The sequence below is a fragment of the Triplophysa dalaica genome, chromosome 18, assembly GCF_015846415.1.
Source record: "Triplophysa dalaica isolate WHDGS20190420 chromosome 18, ASM1584641v1, whole genome shotgun sequence".
Lineage (NCBI taxonomy): Eukaryota > Metazoa > Chordata > Actinopteri > Cypriniformes > Nemacheilidae > Triplophysa > Triplophysa dalaica.
Window position 1 is genome coordinate 11,751,595 of NC_079559.1, and position 13,998 is coordinate 11,765,592.

At 36.8% G+C, this 13,998-nt stretch overlaps 1 protein-coding gene across 1 annotated transcript; it reads right to left on the reverse strand.

Annotated features, from left to right (window-relative positions):
• Window positions 1-480: 480 nt before the first annotated feature.
• Window positions 481-7,834, reverse strand: rgs7bpa (regulator of G protein signaling 7 binding protein a). Its single transcript, XM_056772603.1, has 6 exons — window positions 7,233-7,834; window positions 6,405-6,571; window positions 4,430-4,560; window positions 4,079-4,223; window positions 3,917-3,987; window positions 481-1,221 (listed from the first exon to the last, which is right to left on the reverse strand). The coding sequence occupies exons 1-6, from the start codon at window positions 7,362-7,364 to the stop codon at window positions 1,130-1,132; spliced, it is 738 nt and encodes a 245-aa protein (XP_056628581.1). The 5' UTR covers window positions 7,365-7,834; the 3' UTR covers window positions 481-1,129.
• Between the last annotated feature and the right edge of the window lie 6,164 nt (window positions 7,835-13,998).

Genomic DNA, 13,998 nt, shown 5'->3' on the forward strand with positions numbered 1-13,998 from the left:
GGTTTATATGTTAATACGTTGATAAAATGTTATTGTCAAACCTCTGATAAATGATACAAACATAACAGCTATATTTGTAGCACTTGAGAACAGAATAGAAGCCAGATTTCCTGTAACTAGTATTTTCGATACGTTTTCCAAAATATACGTTCTGCTATTTACTGCTTTTTTGTGCATTAAATAAAACACAAGACGCAAACTGGCCGTTTTGTTAAATCATTAAAAAAAGGTTTATTACCAATGTAAAACGACACTGCGCCTTTTCATACACACTACAGTATCTGCACCATGCCTGACACAATTAGAACCGTTATTAATAAGCAAGACCCATGCTGAGCCCCTCCAATCTGGACTTATATAACACCAGATGGATAGACATGCCACACTTCACTGACAATCTCTTTAAAAGAATCACAGTTTTGAAAAATAATTCAGAGCGCTAGGTTTACATTGTATATATACATCTCTACAATTTCCATGTATAGATATATTCTTTATTTACAAAGGCTTCTTCAGGTATTTTATACTCCTAAAGACTCAAAAGAAAAGAATTACAGGATTTTCGGTTTATGGAAGACTAAATAATACTGTAGTAAAAACATGGTAACAGATCCCACATTCGCTAATGTTGTGCGGTCTTGTTTTGCCTCTGTGATAATTTAATAAAAAATAAGCATTATACATGTTCAGCAGTTAAACTACATAGTGTAACCTCAGCTGGAATTTGCAGTCTTGAACTCCTCATAACAACATCTGTCTTGACAAAAAGCACAGCATATGTATTGTGCAATAACATAACAGAGCCTTGTGACATTCTCAGCTATGGTAACAATTGAATAGAACAGACATAGTAGTTACTTGTACTATGAGCCATTATCTTTGCTAAGCGTAATGTGGACGAACATACATTTACTTAAAAAAGAAAATCTGTTGAATAGGTGATTTTTTTATTATCTTTTTTATGACTCTTCAAGGTATCTCTTCTATTTATTCTCATAGCAGTGGGAAACTTGACAGCACTCACCAAATGAAAGCACTGGTTTAGGAAATGGCAGTAGTACTGTTGATTGGTGAGTGTCACACATTGTGAAGAAATGCAGTCATTCGTGACTGGACACAAGAAGATCTCTTAACTGGACACAAGACAGCAGAGGCCAAAGAAACGCCTCTTTCTTTGTCTGACCAATGGGTATGGCGTTAGATTCAACAAGCTGCTGTCATCTATATAGACAATAGGAAAAAGAAATAAATGAATTCACAGATGTTGGCTAACAAGAGACTCTGATTTTTTTTTTTTATTATGTTCAGTTTTTCCAGAATTGACTATTTATGCGTTTCAGTTAAATTATAGTTATCACACATTTCAAATGAAAAGTTTGTTTCTGTTTGCATTTATTTGTAGAAAATGAAGAAGAAAAAAATGGAGAACAGGTGAAAATAACAGAAAAGATGCTCTATTTTTTTCAGAACTCAAATACTGCAAAGAAAACAAGTTCATATTCACTTTTAAGCAAAACAACAGTAATATTTGTACACGTATTTAGGAAAATCCAAAGAAATATTATTTGTGTCTTGTCATGCTTTCAAGTCTTTCACATTGCTGTTTGATGATGACTTTATGCCACTCCTGAGGTTTTGTTTTGTTAAAATTCAACAGACACTGGTAGAGAATGGCCACATACCTACCTTCACAAAATCTAGAAATGCTGATAAAATGAAAATTTGTAACAATCTCTTAATTTTTTCCGTGGCTCGTGTATAATTAATGGGAACTCATTTCCAATTCTTAAACATTCTAATGTTTATCAAAAATGTAAGATCCTTAGAACAATGTCAAGGTCCTCATTCCTCTCTTATATCAGTATAGAGGGAATGCACGTGTCGATAGTTTACCATGTGAACACGTGCCCTCCTGGGTGGCAGTGAAGCCGTAAGCGTAAGCGACCGTAACCGTCGAGTCCAGCTGCTTGTAATTTCAACAATAATTGCGTGTTTTAGTCCCGGTTTCTGTCTTTCTCCTCGTGTCTTTTGCCGCGTGTTTTACCACTCAGGGGAACGTGCCCTGCGCTCAAGGGGGCCTGTCCCGGCGTGTTCACATGGGAAAGTGACTTTCCCACGTAGACATGTCGGGACACGCTCCCCCGGGTGGCTAAACACCCAGCAAAATGGCTGAGGAGAATAGGAGAAAAAAGAAACCAGGGCCTCCTTTTATAAAAGGTTGCTAGAAACCTTCCAAAATTTTATTTTACGACCATTATTGAAGGTGATTACGTGTGATAAATAAGGCTCTCTATCAGATGTGAAATCTAAATTGAAATGAGCGTGTAATTTGCGTGCAGCGCAAAAGTGCGTAACATTACGTCTGCTCAGACCCTTACGTGGCACAAACTAAGCACCTTTCAACATCAGAGACCAGTTTTGTCAATATGAACGTTGCCGGGGATTAATGCGTCATAAATCCAGATTTTCAATGTGCCCTAAGACTTTTGGACCACAGCCTATAAACATCGGTGTAGAAATTTAGTGTAAAGAAAGTCTTCTATACAGATTCAGCATAGCATATACTGTAACGCTGCTGTCCTTCTGAAACCTTGTACCTCCATATTTCGTGATTTTGTCATGAATCATTATTAATTGTCAGCACTCATGTTTGTCTCTGGGTTTTGCAAATATTTAAACCATAAAAAATGTTTTGAAAGTGCTTGTCAGCTTTAGCAAATTTGAACATATGTGACCCTTATAATAACACTTACTTTCTGCTCCCCATTGGTATCTCCAAAATGTCCGTACGCATGGGTCTGAGTTTGCGTGCAGGTGCCCAAGTTTTTCAGTCAAGTTTTTATAAATCCCATCTTTTGCGTAGGAATTGGCGTACGCCTCTTTCAGGGCATGTTTTGTATGTACGCATCGGTTATAAATGAGGCCCCTGGACTCGACGGTGATCGTTACGACTTTCTTACGACCTAAAAATGAATCAGGTGTTCCCGGAATTGCGTTTCCTGATATTGTAAGCAGTCATTTTGCCTAGTGTTTTACCACGTGGTAAAGTGACGACAAGTCCATACCCTCTTTAATGTAAAGCATCCCTAATGTAAAGCTTCTCTGAGCAATTCCAGCATCATAGATGTGACATTTTCAGTCAAAAATTTGAATAAAAACTCTCAGAGAAAGTATTTATTGCCAATATATTAAATTATCGGTTTATATGATGAGTCCAGACATCAAAATTATTGGGCAATTCACATGTTTTTAGATAACAAATAAAATGCGTTATGGATGTGACTAAAAAGAGGCATGTTTAAAACAATAAATTTGTGAGACAATTATAACCAACAACATGGAGAGGAGATGGCTCTACTTACTCTCAATAAATGTCTAAAATATTTAATCTGCACAAAATGAATTCTTACTAAGCATTTTTGTCTTGTTTTCTAGTACACAAATTCTTAAATCAACATACATTTACTGGAGGAGGAAAGAGAATTAATTTCTTTCTTTATGAAAGAAAATATGAGAATTAAAAATATACGTTTATGTTTAAAACAAGAAACAAATCTGCCAATGGGGTAAGAAAAATAAACATAAATTACCCAAAGAAATTTTTTTTTAAGTAAATTTACAGAAAGAATTTAAGTAGATACACAGGAAAGGGTAAAACTGACTCAAGTTCATTTTTTACCTCATTAGCAGATTTTTTCCCTTGCTTTTAACATAAGTTTAATTAACTCTTGTATGTTTTTCGATATTTGCACTATGAAACAAGACTTCCGAGTCAATCAGTATGCTAAAAAGTTTTGTAAAATCTTTATTTTTTCACAGTAATATTGAAGGTAACCCTCCTCTTCAAACAAACTATTCTGTAATATTTGCCCAAAATATTCAGGGCGCAATTTCTTTTTAAATGCACAAATCTCACCTTGATTCTTCAGCGGTAAAGGCATCGTCTCCCTGAGTTTGCTTAACAGATTTTTCATTTCCGTCATATCCCTACAAAAAGTGTAGAACAATATCTAAATTTGCGTGACAGGAGAAGGCAAACAAACAAGGAGTAAGTTTATGTTTAAGGAGCACAGACTACCTCTCGATGTTCTCGATGTCTGTAACCACCAGGAAGTAGGTCTGCGAACAGTCTGGTGGAGTGGAGGAAGTGTCTTCGAGTATGGGAACATCAGAGCTGTCTTCTTTCTTACTGTCTACTTTTGTTGCTCCTGAATGATGTCTCCCTGGAACACACACACACAGCAACCGACCTTAGCCTGATGGAGTCAAGAAACAGCTAAAAGACCAAAAGTATTTTTATCAAGGTTTGGGCAACAACCAACTGCTGTTTATATGCTAAATTAGATGCTGAAAATATTAAAAGCTATGGACAAGCCGGGCTTCCTTAACGTCCTTCGAGTTGATGTTTCCTTCCAAAAGCCTGCATTACCTTTCCTGTGGAGCTGCAGGGATCCCAGTAGATACACAGATTTAAGCATCTCCGTCAGGTACATCTCCAGACAACACTGCAGCTGGATGAATAGACGGCAGATCTCTGGATGTATTTCTCCATCCTCCGGGCTGTAGGCATTAAAAATGCATCTTAGAACAGGATTCTAAAGAGTTCTGGCCCTGAGCCTCAACCAGTCTAATTTCTAGACACCACAAGTCATAAATTGTAGCATTCCTACACCTTGAGAGTCCATAACAATAAACGGGAACAAAAGACCTTTGACAGCGATCATGAGTATTAAATCAAGTATTATTGATGAAAGTTTCCAGGTAGCATTGACAGCTGAAGAGATAAACAGGAGCTCTATGCACATCGTGGAAGTGTGGATTCTCAGTAAATCATATTTCTCAGAATCCTGTGCCCGTAATTACTGCCCTGTTATTCCCATGTGAATTGCTTTGTCACAGTGGATACTTTGTTTTCCTTCTCTTGAATTCTCAGAAATGGAGAGATGCATCAAAGCTGTGTAAGCCAACGCAGCTTGTAAAGTGTCTATAAAGCCCCATGTCCCTTTGTTCAAGAGATTGTTTCTTCATAGAAACAATAACACGGATTTCGTGTCTGACAATATAAGGGCTTTAGAAAAACCTGCCCATAAGCAAGCAAATGGACACACAAACCCAAATGTTTAACATTCAGTAAAGACCAAAGTATAACAATTCATGCTAATAGATAAAAAAAGACAGCCCATAAAATTATAATGAATTATAAATATGACATATTTAGAAAATCAATTTTTTTGTTGAATTCTGAATTTCCATTTCTAGCATGGAAATAGTCCTAATACTTAATCTTATTTGACTATCTGAATGATGTTTCCATTATCTCTGTTAAATTATTCACTGATGAGAGCAAAATCTGACAGTCCATTCACAATGTCCTGCTATAATTGACATGAGAGATGCTGAACATTTTCCGGTAAAGAACCCATTGTGAAGAACTACATTTGCAAGCAGCGTTTTAAAGCCTTTTAATGTCACAGAATAAATCGAGGATGTCACTAATGATGGATATGTTTTAGCTAATTAGGAGCGGTGGTAGACTAAGTTTATTGTGTTAATGGCTTCCATTTGCAAGAATACAACATCATGTTACACGCCTGGGATCAATGGAACAGCACAGCAGGCACAGCAGGAAACAACATTTCCAGCTTAATCAGCATTTATTCTGCTCTCTGAATGTACTGACTAGCACGCGATAAGACCGTTATTAAAAAGAATGTAAAGCACTGTGTGCGATAGGCCTATGTGTTAAGTGATGTGATTATAGCCATACAAATGCTAGTCTATGAAGCGTGTTGAAACATTCAGAATTTATCTCCAAATATGTCACACAAGACAATAAACATATATTTCATGCCTATGCATTGTTCAATAAGGATTGAAGCAAAATATCTCTTAACTCAATTAAACTTTAAGAAAACGGATCGGTGAGCACATTACAAGACAGCAATCTAGTTGGTTGAAATGTAAATGCCGTCATGCATCACACAGCTCAGTTATCTGTGACTACAAACAGTCAACTCCTCCAGAAAGTGAGATAAAAGATGATAACGTGGCCAACTTATTGAATATGTTGCATGAATCTTACAGTACTAAATTTAGAGTCGTCGTTGATTATCTTTGTTCTTCAACAGTATGAAAAGTCACAACATGACGGTAATCTCTAACTCACACTGGTGTTCTTTGAAATATGACTTTTAATGCACAACTGCCATAGTGGATCTAAAATATTTTAAATAAAGCTTAAACCTTGAGTTTAATAAATACAGTGAACAAAAAAAGAGTTCAGAATATGATGAGATAGATTTATGGTTAAATAGCTTTTCAAATCCACTCAGTTTTGAACCCTGTAAGGTGGTGTTTACTATTACTGTAATAAACACGACTCACTGAAACAACATCAGTTTTACCCTGATATTGCAGAAAGGTTTTGATGTGCAGTCCGCGCCATTTCACAGCCTTTTGTGCGTGTTTTGTGCATCTCCGCGCGAAGAGAGGGACAGTCTGCAGAAATCTCTCCAATAGAGATAACCAGCTCCCTATAGAGGGCCACAAGTGTATTGAAATCCTGGACAACCTGATGGAAGAGAAAAACAAAAGCGAACAAGCTGAGAAAGCATAGGACTTATAGTTAAAGATATGATCCATAAACACCCTGAATGAGAAAATCCCTTTAACCTTGAAAATGCATGAAGCAGCATCTGTAGACGGCCATGAAGAGAGATTGTCAATCAAAGAAGTCTTTTTTCTGAACATGCACGGAGTTTCCCAAGAAATAACGGGTAATCATTCACATAAAAGCACTGTTATGAAGGTAAAACATGCAATTTGTTTGAGAAAGTAGCGCCACGGGCGACAGTTGCTTGTGCCATTATCTGCCATATACATTTTTGCTAGAAAAGAAGCTTTCTGATAATGATGCTCGACCACAACGTGACCGTTTGCTTTGCAAATCTTCCCCAAATACAGCAGTAGTTATTATTTATTGATAGACGCCATATCAATATGCAACAGTGATATGCGTGCCGACCGCGAAAAAGGATGCGAACTAACGGCGCACTACAGGACAAGTCACAAACCCTCTGATCTTCACGTTTTATTGAATGTCCCCAGTGTCGCATTATACATTTAGGATGTTGTCAGCTCCATAAACACGACTAAATCTCCTATAGAGGTTGAACAACGATAACAATTCAGAGCGGAATAATAATGAACGATCATGACGCAGGCGTACCCACCATTCTGCAGTCCGCTACAGCTGCGCCGCTCTCCGTGCGCTCCGAGTCTCTGGACGGGGGCTTATTGCCTATCTGGAAAACGGTCCCGGTAGTTCTGGGGCGGCTTTTGCGCCCATTCGGTGCAGAACTCATGCATACACATCAAGTGGATAAACTGCCCTGATATAAAATGCCGATCAACTGATATACTCCCACTCGATTTTTTATTTCTTACTCTCTTACTAATTGATCGATCCGCTCCTGGATTCTCTCCGCATTGCAACGATCCCCAAGGCGGGTCACCTTCATTCACACCAGCGGAGAGCCGAATCTTCCTGAAGTGTCCTTGCAGGTTTTCGTCTTTATGAGAGAGAAATGCGATAACAAAGAAGAAGATGCAAACATGTCTCAGGGCAAAGACGCGCCGTGCAGTCCTCAGAAATAATAGCGGATTTAAAAAAAAGACGTCTTGATAAATGCACCTCCCCAGTCCCAAGGCAGCGATCGCCACTAGAAATAGAGCAAGATGTATGACAAGTTGAAGTGAAACACTCTATAAGGTGTTTATTGAGAGTAAGTAGCAGAAGGGGATCTAATAGCGCTATTCTAACCTTGATAGGTGCAGTTGCTTGAGGCGTGACGTGGTTGAACACACTGCACTCTCATAGGAGGAGAATACTAATGCAATCACATACATCTCTGTTTATTTCGTAATGTTGGTATTGTATCATATTTGAGATTTACAGGCTATTTGCTGATCGTGTTTCTATAATATTCTGTAGTAAATAATATTCAAAAAAATAACACAAATTCCTTTAATCAGATTTACAAAAAAGTGTGTTTACAGCTTTATCAATTGTGGCACTATCACAAAACAGAAGCATATAATCTACTAGTGAAACATAAAAAATATAATAAACTGGTTAAATGTAGATAAAATGTTATGTCTTTGAATAAGCCATACAATCGCATTTTAATTCTGTATATCTTTTTTTACCCGTATTTTGTCAGAATATTTAGCAAAACTTGCATCTGTAAATTATTAACTTTTTTAATTATTAACAATTCAAAAAACAGCATGGACAATGTTGCTATGGCAACGGTCATTTCAAACTGATGGCTTGAAACATGGTTGAGCAGGCACCTTTACAGATCGACCAATAAGAACAGCTTGTAGGATTAATTTATTATTGTGTTATTATAAATTTTACTTAAAAATAACTTACGGGCAAAAAAAGTAAAATTTACTTTTTAAAACTTGTGCAAAACTTGACCAAATTCACTCAAAAAAATGAGTAAATCCTACTGTAAAATACAGGCCACAGCAAACTGACTGTTCAACATTTTAACAATGCATAAAAATAGAAATAAAGACATCAACTAATGAGCCGGATGGTTGAGCAACTGCCCTTTCTGACAGCTAAAGCTTGATCCATTTATGTTTTAATATAGCCTAATAGACCCCCTTAAAACATGCTTTTCAAACATTTAGTCAGTTGAATCCTTTTGTGTCTTTTATTGGAGTGACTTTACAGAGTGTCTACGGTAAATACAGTAAGAGTTATTGGAGGAAAGCATATGGTTGACAGAGATTATCTACAGCTAATCTTCTTAAAAAGAAAGTGAGGTGGAACTGATCATAAGGCTCACTCACATGAGATGGCACAAGGACATAAGAAATGGCAAAATAATCGAAAGATGTCGACCTTATCCTCTGTGGTCATGACCATAAGCATGATGTTATGAATTTAATCATCAAAAGTGAATGTTGTAAATAGCATGGCATTGAAGTATGCAGTGCAACAAAATTTATATATTCAAAAAATAAGGAAGATAAATGCATTAAGGAGAATGTAGATGAATAATCAAATACTGTTCAGGTAAATGTGAAATTTTGAATGTGGTCCTGTTTTTGTCATTAAAGATAAAGATCAAGAGATATTATTGGACTGCATACAGTATATTTTACTTTTAATAATTTAGCTTATTTATTTATATAAATATTTATGATAATAATATAAAGAACAAATATAAAATGATTAAAGTAACTGAAGAAAATAAATAATGCAATAATTTTCATTTTTGGGACCTACTCCTCTAATAAGTTTCATCTTTTGAAACAACTTTTTTACTGGAACAGGCCAAAGCTAATTACCATTAATACTTTTTGTAATCGTACATGCTCAGGCAAGTTCTCTGCCATACCAATGTGGAATTGGATAGGCAAGCGGTTAGTAACAGTGTGTCGGGCTGAACGCTGTTTGAGAAATCTAATCACAAAAACCATGCTGGTGGCCATTCATGCTGAGGTTGCAGTTCTGAACTTTTCCAGGGCTTTTCTCACAACCATGTCACCCTATGCTGTGTTGTCTGTGTTGTCACCAAACACAACTTTTCACAAGAATATTCTTTCCCAGTTTGCTTACATTTTAAATGCGGTCATGTCAACCAAAGTGGCTTCGATCTGAAAGTTCCAAGGAAAATAATACAAGACCAAAATTTAGTACATATTTTGTTGCCATCAAGGAATTCCCAACACTTTGTGAGTCATAATGTGTTTATAAATTTCACTTTTCTTCGAAAGTTATTTAATATTGAGTATGCTGAGATACAGTCCACGATTCTTATAAACTATTTTGAATCATAGTCATAGACGCAATGGCCTGAAAACATGCAAGTCAGGCCATAAAATAAACTTTGCAAAAACAGCTTCTTCGTCTGGTAAATTTCCTATGGAAATATCTCATTGGCATTATTAAAATTCATAACGTCTAGCATCTACTTAAGGAAATGTACCAGCGGTTGAACCAAACGTTTTATTCTAATGATTCCTAATTGTAAAAAAGAAAGAAATGAGAGTAGAACTAATATTAGACAGCTTTAATAGCAGCCATAAGCTTGTGTTGAAAGAGCATGTCAAACCGCTATAAAGAAATCCCTGTATTTGTGAATGTAATAATGTATCTCTGTGTATGTGTTGTGCAGATGTTGAAATGACTAAATGTTATATGATGGAGATGTTGGTAACCGTGGTGCCTGCAGTGAAGAAAAGGATAATGTGGACTCATACCTAGACACGGCCAATAAATGAACACTTACATAAAACAGTGTTTTGTCACATTTGCTTTAGATTAAGATTCAAGCTTTGACAGTGCCTTGACGGCAAAAGCCTGGAAAAAGTCTGTTCTGTTAACAGAAGGATGTTAAACATCAAATATAAGCTCAATTTTATAAAGAATTCTTTCTCATAATGTCACTATCACAATTTTTCCAGAAATCTTTGAAAGAACAAATGCTTGCGTTGAGACAAAAAGAGGCAAACACAACCATTGGGTTGTGATTTGTCAACCCAAGATGCTAGCTCAACAAACGTTTTCATGGTTAATTTTACCCAACAGCTGGGTTTGTCCCTTTTTAATACAGCATTGGGTTGAAAATAACACAGCTTTTTTTATGTAAGACAAATAAATTATAATTCATTTGAGACTTTTTCATTAAAATGTACATCATGGGGTTTTCCTAAACAGTCCCACTTAACGAATATTACGAATTTAACCAGCATATCATGACATGTTGTAAAATATTCGATATGATTTTAAAAGTAATTTCTTATTGCAAATGACAGTTCTTTAAATAAGATTATTTACAAAGGACTTAAATAATAAACAAATTCACAGATAACAAATTGAGCATATGACAACAGAATAAACCGTCATGGCCATTTGAGCAAAAAAATGAAACAAATTATATCAAAGTTCTTGTTCAAAATTCTTTGAGTATTCCATAGAAAGTCTAGATGTCCTTTTTAACCTTAGCTCAACTGTGAAAGTTCTTTCATGAAACTTTAACATGTTTAAAATGAATATGACCCCACCATCTAGACTGACTCGTGAGCCCATATACTATTTAAGGTCACTGTGAATACAACACTCGACAAAGCCAGCCAAAGTTTGCCAAAATCCTGTTAAAGCAAACATATTACTCAATCCATAAACTCACAACTTCACTTCAATTTAGAGGCAGTTTCAACTTCTAAAATATTTCATTCTGTGATTGATGACTGGCTTCTTAAATAGGATACTGCAGTCCATAGCTTGTGATATTTGTCTGTTTATAAGATCTTACACACTGCTGCCTTCATACACGTCCTTTTCAAAAGGAAGAGAAGAAGAAGTAGCAGAAGAGGCAGAAGATAATGAAGGCAATGACCCAGTTGGCAGAGTATATATAAATGATCACCATGTCCATGTCAAATCGCCAGCCATGTGAATCATCCTCGAAGTTGAAGGCATCAAGCCTGTAGCCCCCGTGAGGGACATGCCGTCTGCCGGTTGGACTTTCCTGTCTTCGAAAGCCTAAGGAAGAAAAATAGAGAGAAAAAAATAAAAATAAAGAGGGAGATAGCAAGATACATTACATTGTATTAATAACACCCATAAAAGAATACCTCAAAAATCGGCCTGCTTTTCCTATTTTAGTCATTTTTCATCCTATTCAACATTTTATCCTCCAAAAAATAAAAATGTACCTCCAAATATTCGAAACAGTTTACGGCAGCTCGGAAGGGGCCATTTTGCGCAGCTTGCTTTCTGGAAAGCCTGCTTCCGAGACAGGTATTCCTTTGGGAAGAACGTACGGGCTGTGCGGTTCAATTCTGTGAAGAGTGGGATGTGTGAATTTATTTGTCTATGAATCATCTGTTCGCTCAGCTCTATTACTAATAATTGGTCAATGTGCATTAAAAAGCCTCATGTTATGTGATTTGATTTACATAGCTTATGCAGTACATCATGTTTTTCCCGTTCAGTCTGTCCCATATGCCTATATTTTGTCCATGTCACCTTTTTAGCCATTGATGTACAGTAAGTGCCTCATTTCTGTTCAATTTCTAGGGCAGTTACTTTTCGACCAGAATCTTTTGGATTTTCTCAGTCTAGATATCAGAATGATAGATTGTCTTCTAAAACAAACCTTTCTGGAAGAAAACATGTGTAATGGTGGTCCTGCACAATGGACAGGGTGTGTTGCTGGGGCAGTTTTTGGCCAGCATCCGCAGACAAGGTTCACAGAAGATATGACTGCATGGGTGGCACTTATATGGACTGAAGTAGACGTCTAGACATACAGCACAAATGTAGCCTTCACGATCCCGGCCTGAGAGCTCCTCGTCCTCACTGCAGCTAGATGGGTTCCCTGTAGAGCTCTTCGACAGATGGAGAAATAACTATTAAACTGAACAATCTGGTGAGATTCACCTTTACTTGAGTAGGGTTCCTGTGGTAGAGTTTAGAGGTTTCCTGATGGTTTGTATAAACAGCGTTTTCTTTTGATCTTCTGGATAATCATGACCATATGGGCCACGATCTTAATGTTCCAATTCGCTTGTTGATTATCACATAGAACAAAAAAGTTTAGAATGTTCCTTTTCTGGACTATTTTGATACAGAAAGTCTCACAAGGATTCAAGCAGGGGTTGTGTGTCCCACATATGGCACCTCTGGAGCTCAGGGCCCGTCTGCATAATTACAACAATCACACCCTCAGGAGACTCCAGGGACCATCCCGTTCCCTAGGTGTGTCATTATCACCAAATGTACTTCTCATAACGTCTTCACATGCCCCTTGACAAGCCAGTAACGCATCCTGAGATCACCAAGATCACTCTCACAAGATTTCCCCTGTTAACACCAGCAAGAAAGTCTGAACACAGACAGCAAAAATAGACAACATCAATTATAACCTGTGTGTGTTGGGAATGTGACAGAACTTTATCTTCAAGAGTAGAATGTAGTTCATCTAAAACTATTTAAAAACAATCATATGAATTTATAGTATTTGAGAGACCAAATTAGCCTACTGTAAACATTTTGAACATTTAAAAAGTAATATGTCACACTGCAAGTAATATATTAGTAATGATATATTCTTTGTTTAATGTTCCTTAAAATGAACATGCACAACATGGCCACCACAGTACAAAAATATGTCGCTCTCATGCAGACGCAGGGAAGAGATTGTGCAGTTATTAGAAGTATAAATGACATAAAATAAAAGGTCTTTGGATTTTAAGTATAAAAGAAGGATAAAAGTCAGGCAGGAGCCAGGACCTGCGCTAATATTATAAAGTATTTCCAGCAGAGATGTGTTAGGACCCGTGGTACTAAGGCTTTTAGCAGAGATACTCACAGATATCTATGGAGATACTTTCCAGCAGAGAGTCGTTGTAGAGAAAGATCTTCTTAAAATCCCCACCGAGGAGGTTGCTTTGATTCGGATCAGTATGTGAGTAACATAATTTTTTTCTGTTTGTTAGAACCAAGATGTGTTGTTGTTATTATTGTAATATTAGCTATGACGGAGCAATTTTGAGCATCATTGTTTAACTGGAACCGCTTTAATATTGTACTCGTCCAGATACCGGAGAGAGAGAAAGAGAGCGAGAGCGCGTTGGAGCTAAAACTGTAGAGAGAGCGCGTTTTACTCTCTTACTCAATGATGAATAACCTTACATTTAATCCACTGGTCACATGCGTTCTGAACGGTAGCAGTACAATCCGTTTAACCACTATACCGCAGTGGAGTGAGAGAGGAAAGGCGTGTTGTAGAGTTGTTTGTCCATTTAGGGCTGCTGTACAAAACATGGCGGCGAATTCAATGTATGTAGGGCCGCTCTGTATGTAGATATAAACGGCTTATTCTATGGAATTACAAACATAAAGGTTCATTACGCAAGGTCTTTAAACACCTCTGAAGAAATACTGTGGTTTTGTATAATATATTGCAATTC

What these genes read in the sequence shown, in the direction of transcription:
- rgs7bpa (XM_056772603.1), bottom strand. Translation starts at nt 7,364, where the DNA reads ATGAGTTCTGCACCGAATGGGCGCAAAAGCCGCCCCAGAACTACCGGG. An exon ending in CCTGCAGCTCCACAGGAAAG is followed by an intron (nt 4,224 to 4,429) that starts GTAATGCAGGCT and finishes TGTGTGTTCCAG; the next exon opens with GGAGACATCATTCAGGAGCA. An exon ending in GACATCGAGAACATCGAGAG is followed by an intron (nt 3,988 to 4,078) that starts GTAGTCTGTGCT and finishes CACTTTTTGTAG; the next exon opens with GGATATGACGGAAATGAAAA.